The following is a 24854-nucleotide window of genomic DNA, read 5'->3' on the forward strand; positions in this document are numbered from 1 at the left end:
AGTCAGGAAGAAAAGCAATGTGGAGCGGCACCTCACCACTTCATAAGGAGTTTAACCGTGACACTTTTCGAAATCCCGTTTGTGTCCCCCCATTTTACAAATAGGCCTATGTTTATTATTATCTTTTAACGCAAGCCATCATCGCCACGGAGGAGCACGCAGCCTCTGTGAGCGAGAGAGACACAGAGACGGAGAGAGAGAGAGAGAGATAAAACACACCTTTATCTATTTAATATAGCCTAGTTGTACAAAATAAAGTAAGAAATCATTCCAATGTGTAGGCTACTATAGGACAGTAAACAGTTTAACAGGGGAGTGATTAGTAATGCATAAATACAAAGAAAGAATGCTAACTAGGTAACATAAGATATGAATACACAAGTTTAAATGATTTGTTATCTTGATCATATTCTAAAGATGCTTGGATTATTGAAAAGTATACAGCTCCCTTTCATAGAGTGTTGAGAGATGTATCCATAAATTCATTTTGTGCTCAAAGTGCACCAGATTGATGGATTTAACTTCAACATTTAAAATAAAATCATACATTTTCTTTTCACTGAAAACGGGTCCCACAGACCCAAACAGCACACAAAGGTTAAAGGTAAGCATATAATAATGTTAAAATGTGCAAAAAAACTGAAAAAGAGGAGTAAAAGTAGCTCACAACTTGTTTAATTTTTTTGAAAGTAGCTCTCATCCTAAAAAAGGTTGGAGACCCCTGTTATAGAACGATACATTTGACCATTTTAAACTTGGCCTACCATGTTATGGGAGCGGCGAGGAACAGGTGGGGCTTGAAAAGGCCCACCTGTTTAAAGTGGGGAATGCCAGAAAAAGTTTGAAACCACTGGATTAACCAATACTTTCTAATCAAACAATGACCGGAGGCCTGGTTAATCAAAATAAAAAAGCATAAATGACAAAGTAAGTTTGGCCCTATTAAATGTATTGATGGTATAAGTGAGAGCATATTCTGGTGTAGCCTACCTTTCTTCTTTTTTTTGATGGAGAAAAAAGTGGGCCTATCGATTTCATATTTTAATCTCTAGCGTTATCGCTATTTTATATTCATTTAACTAACATATGTTTTGTTGCTGTAAGTATAGGTTACCCAAAATGCATTTCAAATGAATGCCTTTTAATTGCTTATGTTTTAAAGTGGCGGTCTTTTGATTATGTTCTGCGGTGTGTGCTGCATTTAATCTGTTGTTGTGCTGCTGCTGTCTGTTTGTCTGGGAGACCCACAGCAGGATTCCTAAAATCAATGGGAATGTTGGACTGATCCATGTCAGCTGATGGCGGATGGGGGGGGAAACCCCCTCAAGACACGAATCTTTAATCTGATTCCCTTTGAACTTAAACTAAATGTAATACATCATTCAGTTCAAACGTTATTGATGTTATAACCCGTTGTTTTAGTTTGTTTTTATTAACTATAGTTTTTTTTTTTAAATATAGCCCCCCCATCCCCCCACCCCCATGCTCTTATTTGGTATAACCTTAGCTAGGAGTCTTCGGCGCTAGTTTTTGCTGTGGATGTCTGATCTCTTAACAAGGAAACGTGGGATTTACAGTAAAGTAGGCGAGATTTGTACATTATTAAGACGCTGAAACCATCCGTTTCTTCTGGAAGTTGGCCTGCATCCGAGAAGAAACTAGTTATAGTTACAGTTTTAAAAGTAGGAGTCCCGGGCAGTTCAAAGTGCGTGATGCCAGTGAACGGGGGGCTGTCTCTGAGCAGATATGCAACTCAATATTTCACCGTAAGTACCTCCATAACGAAACTCAAAACATTCAAAACGAACGAATAATAGCAACCATTTTAGTCCTGTCAAAGAGTGTTGTTGGTATATATTTTTTTTTTAAAGAAGTAGCGTTTGCTTAGTTTTCCTGAATCCTTGCTGCCTGTTGCATCCTGCTGCACCTGCTGTGAGCTAACTGCTCACCAGTAAGTTCGTTTAGTTGGTAGAAATGGTTCACAATACTGTTTACAAGTTGTTTTGACACGATCATTGTTATGTATCTGTCGACTGTTCCCGTATTTGCCCGACTTGTCTAATTTAAAGTGCGTATAACGTAACGGCTCTTTGGTGGTTTGATTTCCTCTTTTATTAGTTCTCTTCTTTTAAGAAGAGCAACAGTAACGGTTGTTTAGCCTGTAGTACATCATAAACGACTATATCCAAAGTTGTTATAATGTTTTCATAATTTAGGTTACTTTTTTTGTGTTGTTCTTTCTTATGCTTCATGGTGTAACGCTTCTCTGTCAACAGTAGGGGGCAGACTTGTTCAACTTTTCTGTTACTTGCCACAGCAGCGCAGTAAATATTGCAACACTGCCAAATTAACTAGGTTTTGAGTTAAAAACACACACAGTAAATGCTTACAAACTGCTTTCTTACACATATTAACTGATCTAAAGTATGGTCTTCATATGTCAAAAAGATCTCGAGTTGCACAGCCAAAAACTGTCTCTACCACTGAGTACTGAGGTTTTGATTTCTGCATCAGTACAATTTCAAAACTATATCAAATGTTTCCTGTAAAACACAATATGTCAGTATTTAATAATCCAGATGCCATGGTGCTGAAACTAGTATTGGAAATCTTATAAACAATACCAGCTCTGTGTAAGACCTGAGCTGAAACGATAAGTTGATTAACCTATTAGTCTGCAGAAAATTAATTGACAGCTATTTTTATATCAATATATAATTTGCATCATTTCACATTCTATAGTTTAAGCATCTTCTATGATGATGTGCGCCTTTTCTTTGTATAATAAGACAAATAGGGCAATTGTAAACATCACTTTTCCAACAAACAATTAAATAAATAAAAAATCAATACTCAATCAATAAACAATACTTTTTATTTGCAGCTCTACTAAGATTTAAATTGTATTATCTGTCATGAAGTTATTGATGTAAAATTCCTCTTTTATTGTGGCAATTTTCACTCGGTATTAATTACAAAATTCACATTATTTATTTACATATGAGAACACACTGAAGAGAAAAAAACAGGTAATTTACATCATGCAAAAAACCTTATTACAATGCATTTTCCCTGGCTCTGACTAAAATCTACCCACTCATTAAATGTTTCTGGTTTTAAAAAAAGCATTGTCTTGTTCTCTAAATAATTTGTTTTCACGGCCCATGAGGAGGACTCAGTATTTCAACCTCCCTCCCTGGAAAATGTGTTTGTGTCTTGTTATATAATGGCAAACACTCAGGAGGCTACAACTTATCCAGCAGGCCTGCCTGAGAGCAGCCATCACAATCATAACACAAAGTACAAGACAGTCCTATTAAAACTGGATCGGCGTTACACAAAGCAAGTTATTTATCTGACTTTCAAGAGTTAATGCGTTTCCTCTGTCTGCTCTCTCTTGAGGCCTTTTCTTGTGCAAAGTGATGTCAAACATATTATATTGATTCAACAAAGCAGTTACCTCCCCTGTTTCAATGAAATATAACTTGGAAACAGATTGTTTTTCCATTAGGTTTGTTTGTTTTAAGGTAACATTGAATTTCTTGATGGTCATGTGAAAAGACAGGGACAAATCAAAGATCATCTCTATGCTTAAGGTTCAAGGCTTTTATTTGTCATACATAGCTACAGTGTAGTTATGACGATGAAAATCAGTTGTATCCACAGTGCATCGGAAGTGTTCACAATGCTACTGCTTTTTGCTGTCTGGCTGCTGCTCAGTCATCTGGCTTTCCCCATGTAGGCTGGACAATCAAAAAAAGTGGTTTATAATGACGAGTGCTCTGGCCCTATCATGCCCCCGTGTTACTAAGCCTGGACCGCGATGTGAGCAGCACACAGACTTCACTTTCCACTCAAGTTACCAACAACTATTTAAAACCCCTTGTGCTGTCTCTAACTTGGATGTGTGCTCATGTTTAGTGTCCGTTATTTCTATCTTTGCCGATGTGTGAATCATCTTTGAAACTTTGCAGAATGTTGGATATATCTTAGGGTCTGACTTGTACTTTGTTTTCGTGGACGATAACGCAGGCGAATTCATCAGTCTGTGCAGAAGTCGGTGTGTCTGTAATGTTTACACTGTCTGCAGAGTAGACGGTGGGATTTGTGCTGAATGTAGGCCAGCAGAATCCTTATTACGTCAAAGGCAGGCGGGCGGGCGGGCGGGCGGGCGGGAGGGCAGATGCAGGAAGAGAGCTGCTGGTGGCTGTGCAGCTGTGGCCATGGAGGAGGCTGTGGCGCACATCAGGCTGCCAGAGCACCGCTGGTGGTGAGCAGGGAGAGACACATAGGAAGAGACGGAGAGCATCAACGATGAAGACCGTCCTCAGCCTGCACAGGAAATGGGCCCACGCAGTCAAGACCATACGTGTACTTCAAGGGCTTGTGAGTTTCGTTCTGTTTGGTGTCCGATCTGTGGTCAGGGCGAGTGTTGGTCAGGTGGATGGACCTATTTGGTGTTTTTAGTTAATTGAGGTGTTTAGTTGAGTTTAGATTTTTGAAATGAGGAATCCAGAATCACAGAAAAGTCAGTGTTTTAAGTTTTATAATCTGTTATCTGAAATAAATGATGGTGTTTTTTGACTGGTAATGGTTGATGCAAGTAGTCAAACTGACTCAATGGTACTTTATCTTTTGTTGAGAAGGTAGTTTGTACTTCATAAGGACGGATGGATGGATGGACTGATTGGATTATTGATCTTAGACTTAACAAGACAAAAATATTACAAAGATGTGTTTTTTTTAAACACCTTTTCGGGTTTTTACTCTTGTTAAATTACACACATTTTGGTCAGTTTTTGGGCGTATTTTTCATCCGTCTTGGCAATTATCATGAGATTGTTATTTTAAATGATAATGAAGGTAAAGTAAACGTTTATTGAGCCCTTGACCTTGCTGAGTTGTCGGTTCCTTGGTTGTTCATTTTAGTGTGCGTGTATCTGACGGTTCATTTATCTAATCTTCTGGTGAATTCTGCCAGAAAAAACAAACACTTAATTATTTGAAGTGCTTGTTAAAGAAAGCTAACTGATGTCAAGTGTTCTCATCAATAATGTAATCCTCGACTCAGAGGTTTATTTGTCAAACTTGTTGTTTTGAGGTCAGCCGAGGCCTGTCATTATTGTTCTGGGAGCTCCTGCTGTGTAAGGACATCCCAGGCTAATGAACTGGCTTTGTCGTTTTATCACGTAATGCATTATTAATCTGCGCAGTGAAATGAAACCTCCCACTGTAATCTTTCCCTTCTCTCCACAGAACCCGGTCATGGAGGAGACCGTGTGGGAGCAATACACCGTGACCCTGCAGAGAGTGAGTCCATCTGCCTCACAACACACACACACACACAGCTCATCTCATCTCATTTACACTCATTTACACTATTTACATTTTGGCCATAAACACAGGCTGTTAGACGCAGCGCTTCACAGAGAATGCATTTCAATTATTAGTTTGCAGTGTAAGACTTTGTAAGACAACGAAGCACGCCAAGGCTATAGTTAGAACAGACTTACTGCATTCCTCTAAATCGGGACAGATTTCATTTATGCATTCCTGAAATCTGAGTCTTTTAGATATAATTTCTATAATGATGAAAAGCTTGCTTGGTTTATCAGATGAGATCCTGCTCTCCTTGAATAGTAAAAATTATTACAACTAGAGACTCGTGTCTTGCAAAAGGAGCACTACAACCATGGCACGATTGGCACCAAGGCCCCCTACTTCATGCACCCTTGCTACCAGCACAGCCCTCTTCAAACTTGGCTTTCGTTTTCCGTTTTAATCTCAACTTCACACCTGTAGAATTCTGTGACCTCAGATTGGGCCAGGGACTTTAAGGGGGCGGGGGCAATGGCCTCTACTAGCCCCTTGCTTGGACCAAGGCAAGTTTATTTACATAGCACCTTTCAACACAAGGCAATTCAAAGTGCTTTACAAAAATTAAAGACTTTAAGAAAATGGCATTAAAAAGCAAAGATAATAAAATAAACATTAAAAGAAAAAATACTTGAATAAAAGTTACAGTGCAGTTTAAGATATGAATATATCCATTAAAAGTTTTCAGCCTGGATTTAAAAATAGTAAGAGTTGCAGCGGACCGGCAGGTTTCTGGATAGTATAATAACTGAGCGCTGCTTCTCCATGTTTAGTTCTGACTCTGGGGACAGAAAGAACCACGCCATCTTTAGGATCAAACTTTATTTTAATCTTGGCTACATATCTGTAAACTTGTGACTGCATCTGAACTAACCCGGTCACACACAATTTCACACAGATCGATCTTTACGCTTGAAAAGAAAACATACACTTGTATTTATATACAGTACATCTTTGCATGGTGACCATAGTGGAGCATTTGGTTGCTCAGGTATTTCCTTTAAGAGTTGATTCAAGATCAAAAGACAAGGTAATATTGAGCATGCATTCATCAGATGGGCATGAAAAATCTCTAAATTAATGTTTGTTTCTTCATGTTTAATTATGAGACAAATAATAAGGCACTCTTTGCTAGAAAGTGTGCAATTGTAACATTTAAGGTCGTAATACGTTTAGATTTTTAGTACGAGGGCAGAGTATGGACTGGTACATTAACATTTGCCAGTTTGCCTATAGTTGGATCGATTCGAATCCTCTGTTCCATTTCCATTTGGAAGTTTTACATTTGTGTCACATCTCGCCATAAGCCAAGAGAGCAGGTTCCACACTGCTGGTGAAGGTAAACACGTGTACAACTATGTGAGCAGAGCAAACCAGTTGAGCTAATCATCGTGATGGGCTCATTGTGTCCTGCTGCGGCTCACTGAAGCCAAAAAGGCTGATTTAGTACAGAAGAGGTCCTATGCTGCAGGCACGTGACCCCCGACTCTCAACCCACCACAGCCAGCTGTCACACTCGGTACTTTTTATTCTCTTTCACCATTTTTTTAAACGGAGTAGTTTTCATAAATATTTTGCTGCTGCTGCTGCTGCCTGCATACCACAGAACATTTCTCAACCTGTCTGTGTCGTCCTCGAGGCTTTTAAAGGACTAAAACATTCATGATGACATGTTTTATTTACTTGAGACTAGGGATAACACATTAAGTTATTTTGTTTTTATGTAAATTCTAAAAAGAATAAAAGAAGAGGCAGAACAAATCTAAGCTTATGTAGCAGGATACAGAACTACACGTATACTGTAGAGCTGAGGTTTCAATGTGAGAACACCTTCAGTAGTCAGTGAACACAGTCTAAGACAGGGGTGTCAAACTCAAATACACAGTGGGCCAAAATGAAAAAATGGGTACTAGTCGAGGACTGGTTCAATGTTGATTACAAAACGTATTGAAATGAACTTATTGCACATATTAAACCTGGAACTAACAAAGCTTAAATGATTGCCTATAAAACAACATTAAATAATCAGTTGCATTCATTTCTTATGGCTCTATCTGCAGCTTCATTTCTTATGATTACATTTTCCCACAGGCCAACAACAGCTTCAACAAAACTATTTCCCTCAAAGAGAAAACCAAACATGCCCTGTTGTCGCAAGAAAGAAAGTCCAGAAGGAAACTTCCATGGAAACTCAGTGTGCTGCTCTGTGATGCTAGTTCAGATACTTGGCATCTCATCTCGGGTGCAAGGTCATCAATGTTTGGGGTCAGGCTCTGAGCGGAGGAGACCCTCAGGATGGAGTGAAGGTGTGCGTGCAATATACCGGCGGGCCAGATCTAATAGTAATTACAAATTATCCTGCGGGCCGAAATTAAATCCACCAAGGGCCTGATTTGGCCCCCGGGCCTTGAGTTTGACACATGTGGTCTAAGACTTTGAAATATATGGAAAACATAAAGGCATATATGCTTATATAACCTATAAACATCACATATAGAGGACATATTGCAAACACATGTAAAGAAGATGATCTGTGGTTTGAATGTGATTTCTGTTCAATTGTAAATCAGAGTAAATACGTTCAAATAAGTAACATACCCAAAAACATTTGGATAAGCTGAATAAGATCTTGTGTTACTATGTGCAGGGTGAAAGCCATCATGGAGGATATACACAAAGAAGTAAAGATTTGAAAGGCACAATTTGAATCATGGCAGTATTTTGGATTTGACTATTCAAATGTTTAAGCAAGCAACCTTATTTTTGTTTGCACTGCCTATAGGACTGAACCAGCTATTGTTCAACTACAAAGACACTCTGCTGGTTTTGTTTTTAATTTTTAAATAATTGTAGGTGACATTCAGAATAAAATAAAAAAAACACAAATCCCAAAACGCTTGCATGTTGAATCTTATTATTAAAGAATCCCTGCACATTATATACTATATAGATACATGAATAAAAAATGATGTATATCTCTCTCTAGATTTATTAGGAAGGCACCACATGTATCCCAGCATGCACTATTACATCGTGTTTGGCATTAAATCCTCAGCTGCTGGTGAGCTACCTACTTTCACTTCAGTTGAAATAGTATGTATGGTAGGGCTGCTCGATTATGGCAAAAATCATAATCTCGATTATGGCAAAAATCATAATCTCGATTATTTGGGTCAATAATTGTAATTGCGATTATTAAATGCGATTATTCATTGACTTTGAAAACATCAATTCATTGGAGAGGAAAAAAATGTGAACAGTATGTTTTTAACAGTTGATTACCCTGAACTTTAAGTATAATTCAACTGAAAAACCAAAAATAAATAAAATAATTTTAAAAAAAGAAAGAAAAAAAGTAATAATACAAAAATAATCGTTTTATTTCGATTACATTGTTTTCGTAATCGTTGCTAGCCATAATCGTAATCGCGATTTAAAATACGATTAATTGAGCAGCCCTAATGTATGGGTAGAGAAAACATTACCTCATGAAACCTTTCCAAAGCCAGATTTAGTCTAGAATGCTTTGTTGTCAAGCCAAAATCTGACATCTGGGAGCAACTGTGTTTTAATCCAGATTTATATTTTTGTTAAGTTTGATTCTTCACTGCACGGAGGGAGTTTTTAAGATTATTTTATCAGAGTGAGGAATTGTTAATGTATTCTTCGCTTCTGTTGTTGCCTCTGTTGATTTCTCTGCTTGCACTTTCTCTCAACCTCCCTCTGCCTTCAAGGCCATCTGCTAGAGACAGAGGGGAATGGTGAATTGTATGGGTTTTTTGTTAAGTACAGATGGGAGGGAGGGGATAAAGAGGCTGGGTCATCAAATCTCTGACCTAATCTCATCTGGGAAAACTGGAGCAGGGGCAGGTAGAACCATTTCCAGAGAGCCTTTAAAACAGGGCTGTGTGTTAATGAAAATCTCCAAACAAAAATGTTGGGTGGATGCTAGGAGTGTTAGCAGTCTTGGCATGTGTCAATCACATATCTTACACAAGATGTAGACGATGCACTGCTAAATACATGACAGGACAGAATACATGAGTCCAGGATGCACAACTGTAATCACAATCAGTCCAAATCCCTTTAATCGCTGCATTCAATACACATGCAGCCATGATAATACGCTGTGTTCTGACCACAGGGATTACACTACCTCTCTCACACACACTCAAAATGAATAGATGAAAATTACACACGATCTACATGCTTTTCCTTTTCTTTTTTCTTCTCAGGATTCAAAGATGGGCTTTGGAATTGCAGTGTCTGGGGGGCGAGACAACCCCAACGAGGAAAGTGGCGAGACGTCCATCGTGGTGTCTGACGTTCTGCAGGGAGGGCCTGCTGATGGCTTCTTGTTGTGCGTACTGTTGTTGCTCATAATTTAGTACATAAGAAAATTACATTTCCAAGATATGTAGCTCATACCAACATGTTTGTGTTTAGTGAGAATGACCGACTGGTGCAGGTGAACGCCATCTCCATGGAGGGCGCCATCCACTCTTTCGCCGTCCAGACCCTCAGGAAATGTGGCAAAGTAGCAAAGATTGTGAGTACAGCTTTTGGTTTCTTTGCATATCCTCTCTATCTCTAGTTTGAGCTTTAAAAGAGGTTGAAATATCAGACATATGATCAAAGAAATGGTCTGTTTTATTCAACAGACAGTCAAGAGGCCCAGGAAGGTTCCAGTCAATATGGTGAACCGTCCCCCGTCCCCTGATGACAGAGTCTTCAACAACGACTATAACGACGATTACAACTACGATCAGGACCGCCGCAGCGTGTACAGCGGGCGGGACCACAGTCCGGAGAGGGAGCGGGGCGGATACACGGACTCCGGCTACCAAACACGTGAGCGGGACTACGACAGGGACTACGATCGGCGTGGCCGGAGCAACGAGCGAGACCTGACCCCGGACCGGCAGTACAAGAGAGACGGCAGCAGAGGTCGCACTTTGGACAAAGAACGCAGCCCGGAGCGCCCTCACAAAGGGGACCACCTGCTCGAGCCCGACTACGGCCCGGACAGAAGGTACCGCAGTGAACGCACTTTAGACCGAGACCACAGCCCCGATCGGCGCTACCGCAGCGAGCGAGCCCTCGACAGAGACACCAGCCCGGACAGACGCTACCGCAGCGAGCGAACTCTGGACCGCACGCACAGCCCCGACGTACGCTACGGGCGGGACGGCCACAGCCCCCCACGAGGCCGCGGGCGCGACCACAGCATCGAACGAGGACGTGAGCCCGCCCCCATCGACCCGAGGAAGTACGAGGAGCCAATGAAACGGAGCGGGAGCAGAGACCGCCTGGAGCGCTCCCCGTCTCCGGCCGCCCCGCCCATCCCCCGCCCCGCACAGAGCCTGGAGCCCCTGGAGAAACCCCTGAATGTGATGCTGCTGAAGAACCGGCCGAACGAAGGTGACAAACTAACAAACATTGTTACTAGTCAACTTTATTGTCAATCTTTCAGTTTGTGTGTACAGACGGAGAGATCGAAATATCGTTTCCCACAATCCCAAATACAAATATGTATAAAATGTGTATATCTAGATCTACTATAGGTGTGAATCTTGTGAATTATATTTTACACAAAATATCACTGTAAACATTTATTTGTTGTGATTTTTGTCGAAGATAATACTTCACACAACTTAACGATTACTTTCAATCAGTAGCAATGTTTAGTTTTTTTTGAGGAAAACAATCTTGATATTTCAAAGTTATAAATGGAATCAGATTTTTAGGAGATAAGAATCTCTAATAATACATGAATGGATTTATTTCCCCCTACTGCTGCTTGATACTATTGTTAGTCTTTTAGACAAACAAAATATAAAGCTGGTATTTTTAAAACTGTATTTTGTTTGACTAACAAGTTTCTTTTTTATACCATCTTTCCAGAGTATGGCCTTCGCCTCGGCAGTCAGCTCTTCATCAAAGAGATGACCAACACAGGACTGGCCAGCAGAGATGGGAACCTGCAGGAAGGGGACATCATATTAAAGGTAGGGTCATGGTTTTTATTCCTCAAAGTGCCAATCGGTGCTAAGCTTCATGTTTTTTAATGATTTTTACTCTCAATTATCGGCTCTTTATTCTAGTTTTACCACCAATATTAGGTGTCAGTGTGAATATTGAGAGTGCAGTGTTCAATATTTGATGTATAAATCAAAAGAAAGCATATTTAGTTGTTCTTGGACATTTCCAATCTCTTATAATCTCCCTCTCCATAACAATGCAGTATAAATACATTACTGATCTCCTCTCTGTCTCTCAGATTAACGGCACGGTGACAGAAAACCTGTCCCTCAGCGACGCAGGGAAGCTGATCGAGAAATCCCGCGGGAAGCTGCAGCTGGTGGTGCAGAGAGACAAACGGCAGGTGCTGATTCGAGTTCCCCCCATGGTCGACAGCGACTCAGAGCTTGATGGTGAGAGACACTCAGATCTGAAAGGCAGCAAGTCCTCTCCGCAATAGCTGCAAAACTACGTGCGGCTTCCATCATCATACAGTATATCAACCCACTGCTTATGAACTTCATATTATCAACTGTAGAAACCTTGTTGTTGTTGTTGTGTTTGTCAATATATATCAAACTTGTTTCCCTTCATAAAATAAAGGTTTTACTAACACATCAGCTTTTTACTATTATTTAAACGTGTACCTATCAAAGTAGCACTAGCACTACGAGTCAATCGGAGACTATCATCATACCCTCCTGATTACTTACCCTTTTATACCTGGTTTTAATGTCACATGACCGGAACGGCTTGCTGTGATTTGTCGGGATCAATCTAGATAAGTGGTGCGAGTGGATTGTTCGCTGACCAAATGTAAGCGGGGGAGGGGGGGGGGCGGGGTTGCAGGAAGACTTGTGACCCATTTTGTCTGATTTTGGGACCGTGTGTGTGCTTCTGCATGTGTGAAAGTGCTCACCAGCCTGAGGCAGGGTGATCTAATCCCCCGTCGTAATCCTGCTATTGGATACGACAGAATTTCATTATGTTAAGGTTGGCACCGCAGCAGTGTTCCCCTCTCTAAAGGCCTCAATAGGGACTGATTGTGTGAGCGAGGAGAAATGTAACCTTCATTTGTGTGGCTCATGTGCACACTTCCCTGCCTTTATGACCTGTGGGCCATTTGAATCGTGTGCAATCCACATTATGTAATTAAAAAAAATACAAGTGCATCATGGACACATTATTTAGTTAGTTTTAGATATATCTTTTGTCTTTATTACCTGAACATGAGCCGATATAACCCCCAAAGGACTCTTCTGTCTGAAATTCAGAAACTGTTAACATTTGTAACCTGTTTCTTTTTGTGTGTTGCAGATATCTCAGAAATCGAGTCTTACCGCTCCTACTCTCCACAAGAAGACAGGCGGGGCCACCACTCCGACCTCTCGTCTCACTCCTCCAATGAGAAGCTCAGAGAAAAGCCCAGGTAGGCCCTCATTAAATCGTATTATTTCCCTACCTGATACTTGATTTTTGTTTAAAATAACGCCGGAAATAGTGCAGCTTGACTTGGCGAATTTATCATCGGTGTTGTTTAATACAGCAAGAAAATCTGGATAATGCAGGATTATGTTGATTGGTGTTTCATGAAGCTTAGCCAATCCATTACATTAAATCAAAGGGGGCTGAGAGTTATGGCTAAGCTAGACTGTGTGTGTGTGTGTGTGTGTGTGTGTGTGTGTGTGTGTGTGTGTGTGTGTGTGTGTGTGTGTGTGTGTGTGTGTGTGTGTGTGTGTGTGTGTGTGTGTGTGTGTGTGTGTGTGTGTGTGTGTGTGTGTGTGTGTGTGTGTGTGTGTGTGTGTGTGTGTGTGTGTGTGTGTGTGTGTGTGTGTGTGTGTGTGTGTGTGTGTGTGTGTGTGTGTGTGTGTGTGTGTGAGATAAGAAATAAAATATTCTCATACTTGAATTTGTGAAAATTCCAGAGAGGACCCGCCCAAAAGGCTGGCAAAAATGGGCGCCATGGCAACACCATTCAGACCTCCTGACAGGGCTGTGGAAGATCTGCCCCCTTTGCGGTCAGAGAGGGAGGAGCCACGGGCAGAAACACCACCAGGTGAACCCATGTCTCCTTCTGAATACATGAAGCTTAGATTTGTTTCCCAGTTTTAAGTAGCTTTCAATTTGAATGGAATATTATGTATTTTTTTCAACAAGGACCATGCATACAAATACATTAATCTCAGAAAAGAGAAGAGATTAATCATGCCAGATTTTAGTTAATAGCTCATTTCCATCTGCAGTCCTAATGTTGCACCTAGAAAGTATTAACATGATTCTTTTTCATTTTGTGCAGTTCCAGCCGTCGCTGTAGCTCCGAGGTTTCATGCTCCACATAAGTTGACACTAAAGCCCAGCATAGAGGACCAGGAGATATATGGGTCAGTTTATCCATTGTGTATATTTTCAAGATCTTTAATCCATAGTTAGCAATTTTTATCTAATAGTTAATTTTGTATGCATGTTCATAATGAGGTATTTTATCTTTACGTGTTCCAGGCCGAACACAGTGATGGTGCGTTTCCTGAAAGGTGACAGCGTCGGTATGAGGCTGGCGGGGGGGAATGATGTCGGCATTTTCATCGCTGGCATTCAGGATGACAGTGCAGCAGAGAAGGAGGGACTCCAGACAGGAGATCAGATCATGAAGGTGACACTCTTTTATTCCACATCAACAACCTGCAATAACATGTATACGCATCCTAGCACTACAGACTGAATTGGCTATCTGGATCACCATTAGACTGAAGAAAAAATGCTTAAAAGAGAAAATAAAATTTAAAAAATGGCACAATCTCAGTTGTGAATGTCCCCACATGATGGGCTGAACCGGGATGTAATGAGCCCATTTCTTACTTTAGTGCCATTGCTCAGGTATCTTATCCTTTGTTTAAAAATGTTTACTATTTGATCATCTGTTCATTGTTTTATTTGTTTGTCTAATCTATACTAAAGCACTCTCTCTGATGGTATTTCTTGTCTGTTCCAGGTGAACAACATGGACTTCAGAGGCATGGTGCGTGAGGATGCTGTCCTCTTCCTCCTGGAGGTTCCCAAAGGAGAAGATGTCACCATTCTTGCTCAAAGCAAACCTGAAGGTACTGTATAGATAATGGCTGCTAATACAAACATGTATTGCGTTTAACCCTTAGATGCATAAGTGGGTCTTATTTGACCCGGTGAGGTGGTTTTCTTGAAGTATCTTTGTAATTACATTTTTTTATGATTTCATATTCCAGCTATTCCTCAAAAAACATGTTTTGGATATCATACCATTCACATTTTTAATTTACATTTTATACATTTTAAGAAATTGTAGTTTTTGTATTACTACCCCAAGCTTCCATAAGTGGGTCAAAATGACCCACATGCATTTTCTATGGGATCCTATGGGAACCTTTGGTTCTTATCACCTGTTGCTGTCAGGAATACATTCACTGTAGGACACACAGACTACATCACAAGTAACACCTTTCAGGAAGAGTATTATACACAGCAAGATCTGATACCTGTCGCTATAATAATAATACATTATATTTTTATAGGGCTTTTCAAGGACTCAAAATCGCTTTACAATATAAGGGAAGGTTAGGGTGGGGGGTATAGGACTATCAAACTTGATCAACCGGCATGGACTGATGGGGGGTGGGCTACGAGTAGACAGAGGAGAAGAGATGAGTTTTGAAAAGGGACTGGAATACTGTGAGGATCTCAGAATAGCGGATATCTTTGCATCAATATGTTCAAAATATAAAAAAAATGTCTACAATTATAAATAGTGAAATATTAAATCTAAAATATTTCTAGTGTGAACCAAAATATAATACTAAATATTATACAAGTGATTTTTCTTAACCAAAAATGGCATAAAAACACATATTATTCTAATACGGGTCCTTTTTGACCCACTTATGGAAGAGTCTAGGGTCTAGTCACTCGTGCATCTAAGGTTAATAACATTGATACAAAACTGAGAATCAATAAAGCGCCACATTCAGCAAAACTAAAGATGGAATTGATTTACAGATCTATGTGGTTGTTGATAGGGAATAGTAATGGGCCCAGGATTGAGCCCTGAGGAACACCAAATAGTGTTTAGTCTAATGTTGTGGTCTTTAGTATAAGGATCATGTCTATTGACACTCAGTGACCCAGTAGACCCAGAATGACAGGAGTGTTTTTTTCTGTTTTAGTTTACAAGGACATTTTGGCATCCGGCAGAGGTGACTCGTTTTTCATCAGGACTCACTTTGAGTACGAGAAGGAGGCTCCTCAGAGTCTTCCTTTCACCAGAGGAGAGATCTTCAAAGTGACGGATACACTTTATGATGGCAAACTGGGCAACTGGCTGGCAATCCGCTCTGACAAAGACAACCAGCTGCGGGAGAAAGGAATCATCCCCAACAAAAGCAGGTGAGTGGGGTTGAGTATTTTCTAAAATGTAAGAGTTGGCGATGCTAGTACAAATCATGGAGCAACTGGAAACAACTGAATCTTCTCAGTAGAATTACAGTCCGGTATTCAAAGGCAAGCAATTAATGAAAAAGTATATGAGAGCCATTGTAGGTAAAAAAGACAGACGGGTAACATTTAACACAAAAAAAACACAGAATATCTAAGACTCAAATAGTTAATAAAGGAGACACAAATCAAACCTATTATTTAAAATAACAACATCTTGGAAGTTGTGAGGAAAAATCTCACTCAAAAATAATGTCAAACATTTGAGGGAAAATCTGGACATTTGTGGAGTTTTATTATCTGTTTATTTTTTAATAAAACAACATCAGTCCACATCACTTCCACTTGATCAACCTCATCAATTCATGACTTATTATCTTGTACTTTTTCATACATTTGTGAGTTTTTACTACTCCAATCTTGGATTATTACCTTCATCCCCTACTGTTAATAAACATGATTCTGACTGAATCTCCTTTTGTATTTTCTATCACAGAGCCGAGCAAATGTCCAACGTGCAGAACGCAGCTCGGGTCGCTTCCGGCAACGACAGAGGAGACTTCTGGAGGCTTAGAGGCCAAAGGGCGGCGAAGAAGAAAGATATACGCAAGAGCCGAGAAGACCTCAGCGCTGCTCCAGTCACCACAAAATTCCCTGCATACGAGAGGGTGGTCTTACGTGAAGGTACCTAAAACATCCACTGGTCACTTTGCAGTTTTATATACGATATGTTGTTTTTCCTTTTGACATGGGACTAATCCTGCTAAATGTTTTTTTAGCTGGTTTCAGGAGACCTGTGGTGATATTTGGACCTATTTCCGATGCAGTGAATGAAAAACTAAGCACAGACATGCCAGACGAGTTTGTCATCGCCAGTAAGTGCTAACCTAAGTGCGGCACAGTGTTAAATAACATATTCAAAGTATTCAAAGTTGACTGATGTTACGAATATCTTTTTTCATCTCAGAAACGGAGCCCAAAGACGCAGGGAGTGAGAAATCCTCTGGGGTAGTGAGACTCAACACAATCCGAAAAATCATTGAACAGGTAAAGCACTTGAATAAAAATGGCCGATTCCTAAATATACCGTTAGATCGATTATGTAACCACATCTCTGTCTCCTCAGGACCTTCACGCTCTGCTGGATGTGACTCCCAAAGCTGTGGATACTCTGAACTACACTCAGTGGTATCCCATCGTCCTCTTCCTCAACCCGGACAGCAAGCAAGGCGTGAAGACGATGAGGAACCGCCTCCTGCCCGGATCCACCCGCAGCGCACGCAAACTGTACGAGCAGTCTGTCAAACTGAGGAAGACCTGCTCGCACCTCTTCACCTGTACGTTCTACGATGAAATTTGCTGCAGAATAAGCTATGCTGTGTTGCTTCAACTACATTTACGTTGAAATGTAACAAAAATATTCTGCCAATATCCATATTTGTTGGCATCATAAACAACTTGTTCAGTGCTGTCTAAAAAAGTGCACTCCAACTTGCAGCACACAAAGAGAGGCACAAGAGTACATTTATTCAAAAACAACTAAGTTATTTAATCTAATAAATCACTTTGTGAGTTAGGACATCATAAAACATGACAACAGACATTCAAAGCTTTATTGAAACACCACAAAAGCAGCTCTGATCTCAAAGTATGACCTTTGGAAGATCCCTATTCCCGGGGAATATTGCCAATAATTCTATATTCTTTTTTGGTTCTTTGCACAGGACAATGTGTAGATTGTGAAAATGATGTTTTTTCTTATCTTAGTATGAGATTACATGTTCTTTTATCTAAGGGAAGAGCAACAACTTCAATCCCAGAAATCAATGGGTACAGAAAAAATGTAAAACAAGGTGTGACAAAAATAGAATTTGTTCTTATATTGTTTTCCCATGATGCTCGCTGTTGGTGGTTCTTTGCCTCACTTATGTTTTATTTGTTTTGTTTTTGTGCACATTCAGCGACTGTGGACCTGAACTCTTCCAATGACGCGTGGTACGGCAGCGTGAAAGACTCCATCCAGGTGCAGCAGGACCGAGCGGTGTGGGTGTGTGAGGGCAAGGTGAGTCGGTTTACAAATACATTTCATGAGCTCTAAGAATAGACTCTGATGATTCACTTTTGAGTAATAATACATCAAGTGTTAAGTCAAATCAAATCAACTGTATTGTCAATCTTTCAATTTGTGTGGACAGACAGAGATCGAAATGCCGTTTCCCACAATCCCGAATACAAAAACAAATATATATAAAAATATGTATGCAAATATGTATATACCTATATATACACAATCAAAGTCACATTTATACATATGCACACATTAAGACCTAAATAAAAGCACAACAATCAATATATACAAAATAACAGTCACTTCAATATCTTTGAGATTGTGCATTAGTGCAAGACTGTCTGTAGCAGCGTAAAAAAACAAAACAAAAAAACATGTCTAGTGCTGGATTTGAGTGTCCGCGTGTTAAATTTGTTTGTCACTTCTTCTCCTCAGTTGGACGGTTCAGACGAAGACCTGGATCTCCATGACGACCGCATGTCCTACCTATCAACGATGAGCGCAGACTACCTGAGCATGGACAGCCGGCTGGCCAGCGACTACGAGGACACAGCGGACGAGGGCGGAGCTTACACCGACAACGAGCTGGACGAGATGCCGGACGAGCCGACGCCGGTTTCCGCCATCAGCCGCTCATCAGAGCCTGTGATGCCCGACGAGGTGAGGACACTGAGAAATGCTCTTTTTAGTATAGCAATCACACACTATGCAATGGGGTTGGGTAAACAGTAAAAGACATTTGAAACAACTGAACAACTGCATTATTCTGTTATCACGCAATGGGACTATTTCATAATCTGAGCAACTCCCTAACCTAACAAAGAGTTTAGGTTAGCTGTTAATCTCTCGTTATTCTCAAAATCTCACTATGGGCTCGCAAATTAAATTGTTGTGGTTAATACCCTAGGGAATTGTTACAGTCTTTAAGCAAGACAGACGCTTTTCGGTGGTGACGAGATCCAGGGTTGCAACACATTGTAATGGACAAAACTCCATAACGTTTCAAGGACGCAGAATAACAAACCTAGACCAATCAAATCCTAAAACACTGAGAGAGAGAAAAAACCCGTTGCTTCAAGTGTTAAGTTTATATATTATGAATTTGTTGCCCTTTTTTTCTCATATACATGATCATAAACAAAACGCTGACACACATTGACGTGTCTTCGAGCTACGTTACGCTAACAGCTACAGAAAATGCATTTGCTGTTATGGTGAAGGTTATTCACAATTAATTACATAACACAACATTCAATTCATTTTCCAGACCATGACCATAAAACCCTTAATGATCCTTCTGCTGGCTATAGGAGGGGCAACAACAAGGGGCAACAACCTGCATATATTTTTGTCAAATGTCCGAAATGTTATTACACAATATCTCAAATATGACACATTAAGGTAAAACCCAGCTAGTTTAGAGCAGTGCTAGCTACTCTAAACATGCAAGCTAAATCCCAACAGTCACCCTTCTTATTCTCACTTTCCATAAGCTGACCCTGACCAACCGTGTGTTTGTGTGTGTGTGTGTGTGTGTGTGTGTGTGTGTGTGTGTGTGTGTGTGTGTGTGTGTGTGTGTGTGTGTGTGTGTGTGTGTGTGTGTGTGTGTGTGTGTGTGTGTGTGTGTGTGTGTGTGTGTGTTGCTCTCTCTCTCTCTCTGTCTCTCTCTGCCTCTCTCTCTCTGCCTCTCTCTCTCTCTGCCTCTCTCTCTCTCTCTCTGCCTCTCTCTCTCTCTCTCTCTCTCTCTGCCTCTCTCTCTCTCTCTGCCTCTCTCTCTCTCTGCCTTTCGTGTGTGTAGAAGCCTCATCCTGAACCCCGGGGTCGTATGAGGAGGGCGGGCAGCAGAGAGATGCTGAACAGAGAGCCCAGCCCCCCCCCTCCTTTTGTCCCTGAACCCCCGAAGGTGAGACCCTCCCCCTCTTTCCTCATCCAAAATCACTCTGTATACACGTCCTGGTGATTAGTAAGCTCTCCAGGCCCCAGTGGATTTTCAATGTGTTTGTACTTATAAATAAATAATCATAAACTGTCCTTTCCTGCGACAGGTGCGCGCTCAGACTCGGACCGACTCGTCTCGGAGCTACGACTCTCACTCCAGCAGCACCATCAGCAGCGACGTAGTGGCTGTGAACAGACCGCCCCCCCCCCCTGTGGCCCTGAAGCCCTCCGTCCCCCGTTTGACCCAGACCTCAGAGGTGCCCAGACCGGGGGAGGAGGACCCCGTCGGCAAGTCCTTCCTGGGAAAGGTTAGAGACACAATGAATGCTTAATGCAACAGATCTTTTAAACCTCAAGCATTTTTTATTTGATTAGATTTATTTCGAATGTGTAAAACAATAATAAAATGTTTTAACATGACTATTATACTATTACTACTATTACTATTATACAATACACAATTAAGCAGTGTCAAATTGATATGCACACATATTACTGATTCTAAATGTACATACATGAGACATAGATTTTTTTGTTCTTAAAGAAATAAGTTTGTTTTTGGAAAAACAAGCAAAGAAATACTCAGAGGCTTTGACTCGGTTATTATTATTAAATGATTATTTATTTCATTTCCTTCCTCCTTTTGCTTCTAATATGAAATAGAAAACGGGGGATCAGGTAAACTGAATGTGTGCGCATCGTTTTGAATGTTCGTAACCCTCCATTAAAATCCCAAATAACTCATATGTGTTTTGCCATCATCATCTCATGGAGATCTTACTCTAATGTTTCACTCACTGTCACTTTTGAAACTTCATGACATGTGGATGTGCAGTATCTACTATTTATTATCATCAGAAATGAAATGTTAATGATATGTGTTTTTTCCCTCCTAGATTAAAGCCTTTGAGAAGATGGACCATCTGGCCCGGGCTCAGAGGATGCTGGAGCTGCAGGAGGCCGAAAACGCTCGAGTAGGTTCACTTTTTATTCATATTACAGCATGAAGTATGGTGTGGGGGGGGGGTCTGCTCAGGGGCCACTCGTCTGTTCTTCTGACCTGATACTCACTTAAAACATTAAGAGAATAAGAACAAATGTGTTTCCAGTTATTTATATAGGAGCGGCATCCTCTGTCTGTGTAATTGTAACAACGACAGTATAGTTCTTTGAGGAAATGCAGCTTCCTCGTTCGGGGCGCTCTGACAAAGAAAACACTCTTCCAATCGGGCGGATGATAACCAAAAGAGGGAATGTTGCGCTGAGTTCAGAAACCTGACCTGATGGGTTTGACTCGGACTGACTCACAGCTGAACGCAGGGTTTTGTTTGTCACTGATTCATGAAGGGAGCTTTTTAAGGGAATATTGTTTCATGTGCACTTTTTTTTTACTCCAATGGCACCAACGTCGACTCTCACTCGAGGAGAAATGGCTTGTCAGAGGGTCAAAGTCACTAATGTCACAAATGAGAACCAGAATACTTTATTTAGCTGGGTGTCGTGCCTTTGCCTCGGTGTACATCGTGCAGAAGTAAACACTGTTAACGAAGATACATTGTAAGGAATTTACCAAAAATAAAACAATTGCACAAAACTTTTTAAATATTTAGTAAAGTTTATAGATATACCCAAAACGATGTACATTATAATATTTACTACATATACTCAGAATATAAAGTAAAATATGTGCAGTATTGGTACGGAAAGTAGAGATCTGTGCAGATATTTAAAGAGGTAGCTCTGTGTACAAATGTGCAAAATATTCAGAAGTTGTTCGAGACTGACGGTATTAAAATGAGAAATGGTGTAAGAATGTGCAATACAAAGATAAAATCAGATACAAAAAGAGAAGAAGTTAGTGTACAAATGTTACTACAGTATATAATATGTGCATTACAATATGTATGTGGAGTATAAGTAAGAGGTAAATCATGGATTGCACAGTTTGAGCTGCTGATGGTGAAGTAAACAGCTATTCCTCTCTGTTCTGATGTCTCTGTGTCTCTGTGTCTCTCTTCTCTGCACAGCTGGAAATCGCCCAGAAGCATCCGGACATCTACGCCGTCCCGGTGAAACTGCCAAAACCCAACCACAACCGCCCGCAGCCAATCGGGTGAGAGCAGCACTCCTCACAGTGAACATGACTCACAGAATGATGTTTGGTCTCTGAGACAGAAAGATAACTCGATAACTTCTGAAACAACATCCATAACATTCATTGGTTTGCAACTTATATATATCAATATTCCAATTACTTATACAGTAGACTATTCTGCACTATTTAGGGTGAGAGCAGCCCTCCTCACAGTGAACGTACCTCACAGCAGGGAGGTCCAAACTACGGCTCGAAACTTGTGCTTTTCTCATATTATACTTCTTAAATATATATGTTCAAGTATATTACACAGTAGTATTCATGTGTTAATAAGCCCACTTTTCAAATAAATTCAGTCAAATAAAGTTGGAAACATGTTCTAACAAATCTTAGTTGATCTACCCTTCCTATTTCTCCTTATTATAATCAATCTGAGGCTTCTGCTTTAAGGAATGAGCTGCCGACACTCACGAGTATCATTGACCTACATTTGATTGATTGTGTTAACTTATAACTGAACTTATGAGGCGATACACCTTTAGTGAGCGTCCCAGCCCTTCGTATATTTTTCTGTATGTGGCCCTCGGTGAAAAAAGTTTGGACACCCCTGCGTTACAAAATGATGTTGTGGACGTTTGGTCTTTGCGACAGAAAAAAATAAGTGTGTGTGTTGTGGTCTCAGCTCCAACGCAGAGCAGCAGCCCCCCCCCAGGTCGCAGCATTACGAGGACGAGGAGGCAGAGTACCGCCGGCAGCTGGCCGACCAGAACAAGAGAGGCTACTACAACCCCAAGAGGTACAACGACACCGAGCTGTAGGCCCACAGGAAGTGACATCATCCCCGCAGGACCCCTCCCACATATTCATCACTACGAGCCGACAGCAGTGTGGCCTTGGTAACGGCTCAACGAGCTTTACCTCGATGGAAAGTCTCTGAACTTCTTTCTACCTGGAGACAGATTCCTGGACATTTTAACACTAATTCAAGGACATTTTAAAAACACAATATTCCTATCAAGGTGCGTTTTTCAAAGTTTACCGTCCTACACAAATAGGAGATTTTCTGATGTTCCCTTTCAAAGATATCATGTTTTTTTGTTGAGTCTGAAAGGAGTTTTCTTCCCCATTACATCGGGGCCCAGTCTCTCATATGTTACCATTACATTAGAGCATCAGAGCTAAGCATGTTTTTCTAAAAGTTCAATATGCTGTGACTTTATTGAAAAGGTTTTTAGAAAATACACCTTTTTTGGCATCTGTAAGAATAAATTATTTGCCCTCTGTACGACAAATATGATTTTTTACCTATTTCCTACTCTGATCGAATCAAAAATTAATTAATTAATTAATTTTCTTTTTCTAATCACAATATTTTTCTGTCATGCATTTAAAAAAAAGTAAAAGTTTTACCAACATAATCTTTTAAAATGTCCAAAAATAAATGTTAATGCGCACTTTCAATTCAACCTCTTGTGGCCAAAATGAGCATAACAACAATAAAAACGTGATAATTTGACAACCTATTTGTAACATTACTTTAAAGGAACTTAAACAAATGATATTGGCACATTACTTTTTACTTGTTCTTATATCATAAAGAAACAGGAAAGAAAACTATTGAAATCAGACAAAATTCTCTCTTGCCAACATCTCAAATTAGCGATTCTGGAAATCCCTGAGAACTTCCATTTGGAAAAATACAAGATTTTTTTTAAGGATTTTAAGACAATATAATTTTTAGGAACACGTGTTTTCACTGGGATGTCACAGCAACATAGAAACTGGAGCTAACACCAATAGATACGGTGCTGTAGACAATGTACAGAATGTAGACTTTGGTTCATCCCAACAGTTTTGTGCTTTTATCTGCCCAGGTCTAAACCTTCACGATAGCTTCTTTCAGAACCAGAACATTGTATAAATCACAGTGTGTCAGTATGGGTCGTTCACTCTGATGTCAAGTAGGTGTTGGTCTTCTTCTCCCTCTCCTGACCGCTCTTTTCGGATTTACTGTACGCCTCTACATGTGTATATATACTCTACACTGTGTTATATGCGTGGATTCTGGGAAGCGGCATATTTTCAAGTGCCTTTTAGCTCTGGATGGGGAAACATTACGTTATCAGTGCATTTCTGTAATATTTTGGCCAGTCAACACTGATATAGCAAATATACATTTAATAATCTGGAAAATGTAGCCGCTTGCGATCCAATTACATGATAACTTGTTTTGGCGAATGCTCTGCACTTCCATAGGAGCTGCATTTAAACATTTCTGTATTCACGTCAACACACGATGTTACAGATGTCACTGTTAAAATATATCAAGACTGAGCGTAGTGTAAACACATGTAGTGGTAGAGTTGGATTTAATGGTGCAACAGAGCTGAAGCAGCTTGCCTCCAGAGACAATCATATTGTTATTGCATATTTTATGTTTTTATATTGATATACACAGTCTTTGTACATCTGGAATATGGTGACGACAATCATGTTGGTTGATCTGATTCTTTTTAAATGTCTGTTAGTTTGTGATTTTTCTTTTTTAGTTTGTGATCTCCTTTAGTGTTACAGAACGTACTCTTGTGAAATTCAAATAAATAAATCTTGTTTTTACATTCACATTTTTGCAATGTCTTCTTGGAAGTGTTTAGTCTTTAGGTGTCGTGTTGTCTGACCAACGAGAGTTGCTGATTCACCGCTGCCTCGTTTGGTTGATTTGTGTTATTGTATAACTTCAGGGTTGGAAAGAGACGTAGGAACTGACTCAAAGTAATATAATTCTTTCTTTTCTTTAGGATACTTCTCATTACTTTATGAATTATTCTATACCGTACAATAAAATACACTTTTTAATGTCAAAGAATACTTATACATGAATAATAGAGTTTTTAG

The 24854-nt window shown here is 40.2% G+C and overlaps 1 protein-coding gene across 6 annotated transcripts in view; it reads left to right on the forward strand.

The window, feature by feature from the left end:
* Positions 1-24581, forward strand: part of tjp2a (tight junction protein 2a (zona occludens 2)) — a 36304-nt gene extending 11723 nt beyond the window's left edge. For 3 of the 6 annotated variants that reach the window (XM_071204946.1, XM_071204945.1, XM_034095731.2), the window contains 23 exons: positions 5257-5310; positions 9612-9736; positions 9823-9925; positions 10038-10797; positions 11281-11384; positions 11657-11810; positions 12715-12826; positions 13323-13453; positions 13694-13778; positions 13897-14047; positions 14387-14495; positions 15591-15810; positions 16355-16542; positions 16638-16733; positions 16826-16905; positions 16985-17195; positions 17820-17920; positions 18362-18586; positions 19725-19829; positions 19972-20172; positions 20761-20838; positions 21892-21977; positions 22642-24581. In XM_071204946.1, coding sequence (XP_071061047.1) covers positions 5257-5310; positions 9612-9736; positions 9823-9925; positions 10038-10797; positions 11281-11384; positions 11657-11810; positions 12715-12826; positions 13323-13453; positions 13694-13778; positions 13897-14047; positions 14387-14495; positions 15591-15810; positions 16355-16542; positions 16638-16733; positions 16826-16905; positions 16985-17195; positions 17820-17920; positions 18362-18586; positions 19725-19829; positions 19972-20172; positions 20761-20838; positions 21892-21977; positions 22642-22777 — 3615 coding nt within the window. In that variant the 3' untranslated portion in view covers positions 22778-24581. Of the gene's footprint in view, positions 1-1521; positions 1767-1924; positions 1952-4262; positions 4387-5256; positions 5311-9611; positions 9737-9822; positions 9926-10037; positions 10798-11280; positions 11385-11656; positions 11811-12714; positions 12827-13322; positions 13454-13693; positions 13779-13896; positions 14048-14386; positions 14496-15590; positions 15811-16354; positions 16543-16637; positions 16734-16825; positions 16906-16984; positions 17196-17819; positions 17921-18361; positions 18587-19724; positions 19830-19971; positions 20173-20760; positions 20839-21891; positions 21978-22641 lie in introns of those variants that run through there. The other 3 variants (XM_034095734.1, XM_071204947.1, XM_034095736.2) reach the window with 3 other exon arrangements.
* Positions 24582-24854: the final 273 nt, after the last annotated feature.

Source organism: Pseudochaenichthys georgianus, chromosome 12, assembly GCF_902827115.2.
Source record: "Pseudochaenichthys georgianus chromosome 12, fPseGeo1.2, whole genome shotgun sequence".
NCBI classification, from domain to species: Eukaryota; Metazoa; Chordata; class Actinopteri; order Perciformes; family Channichthyidae; genus Pseudochaenichthys; species Pseudochaenichthys georgianus.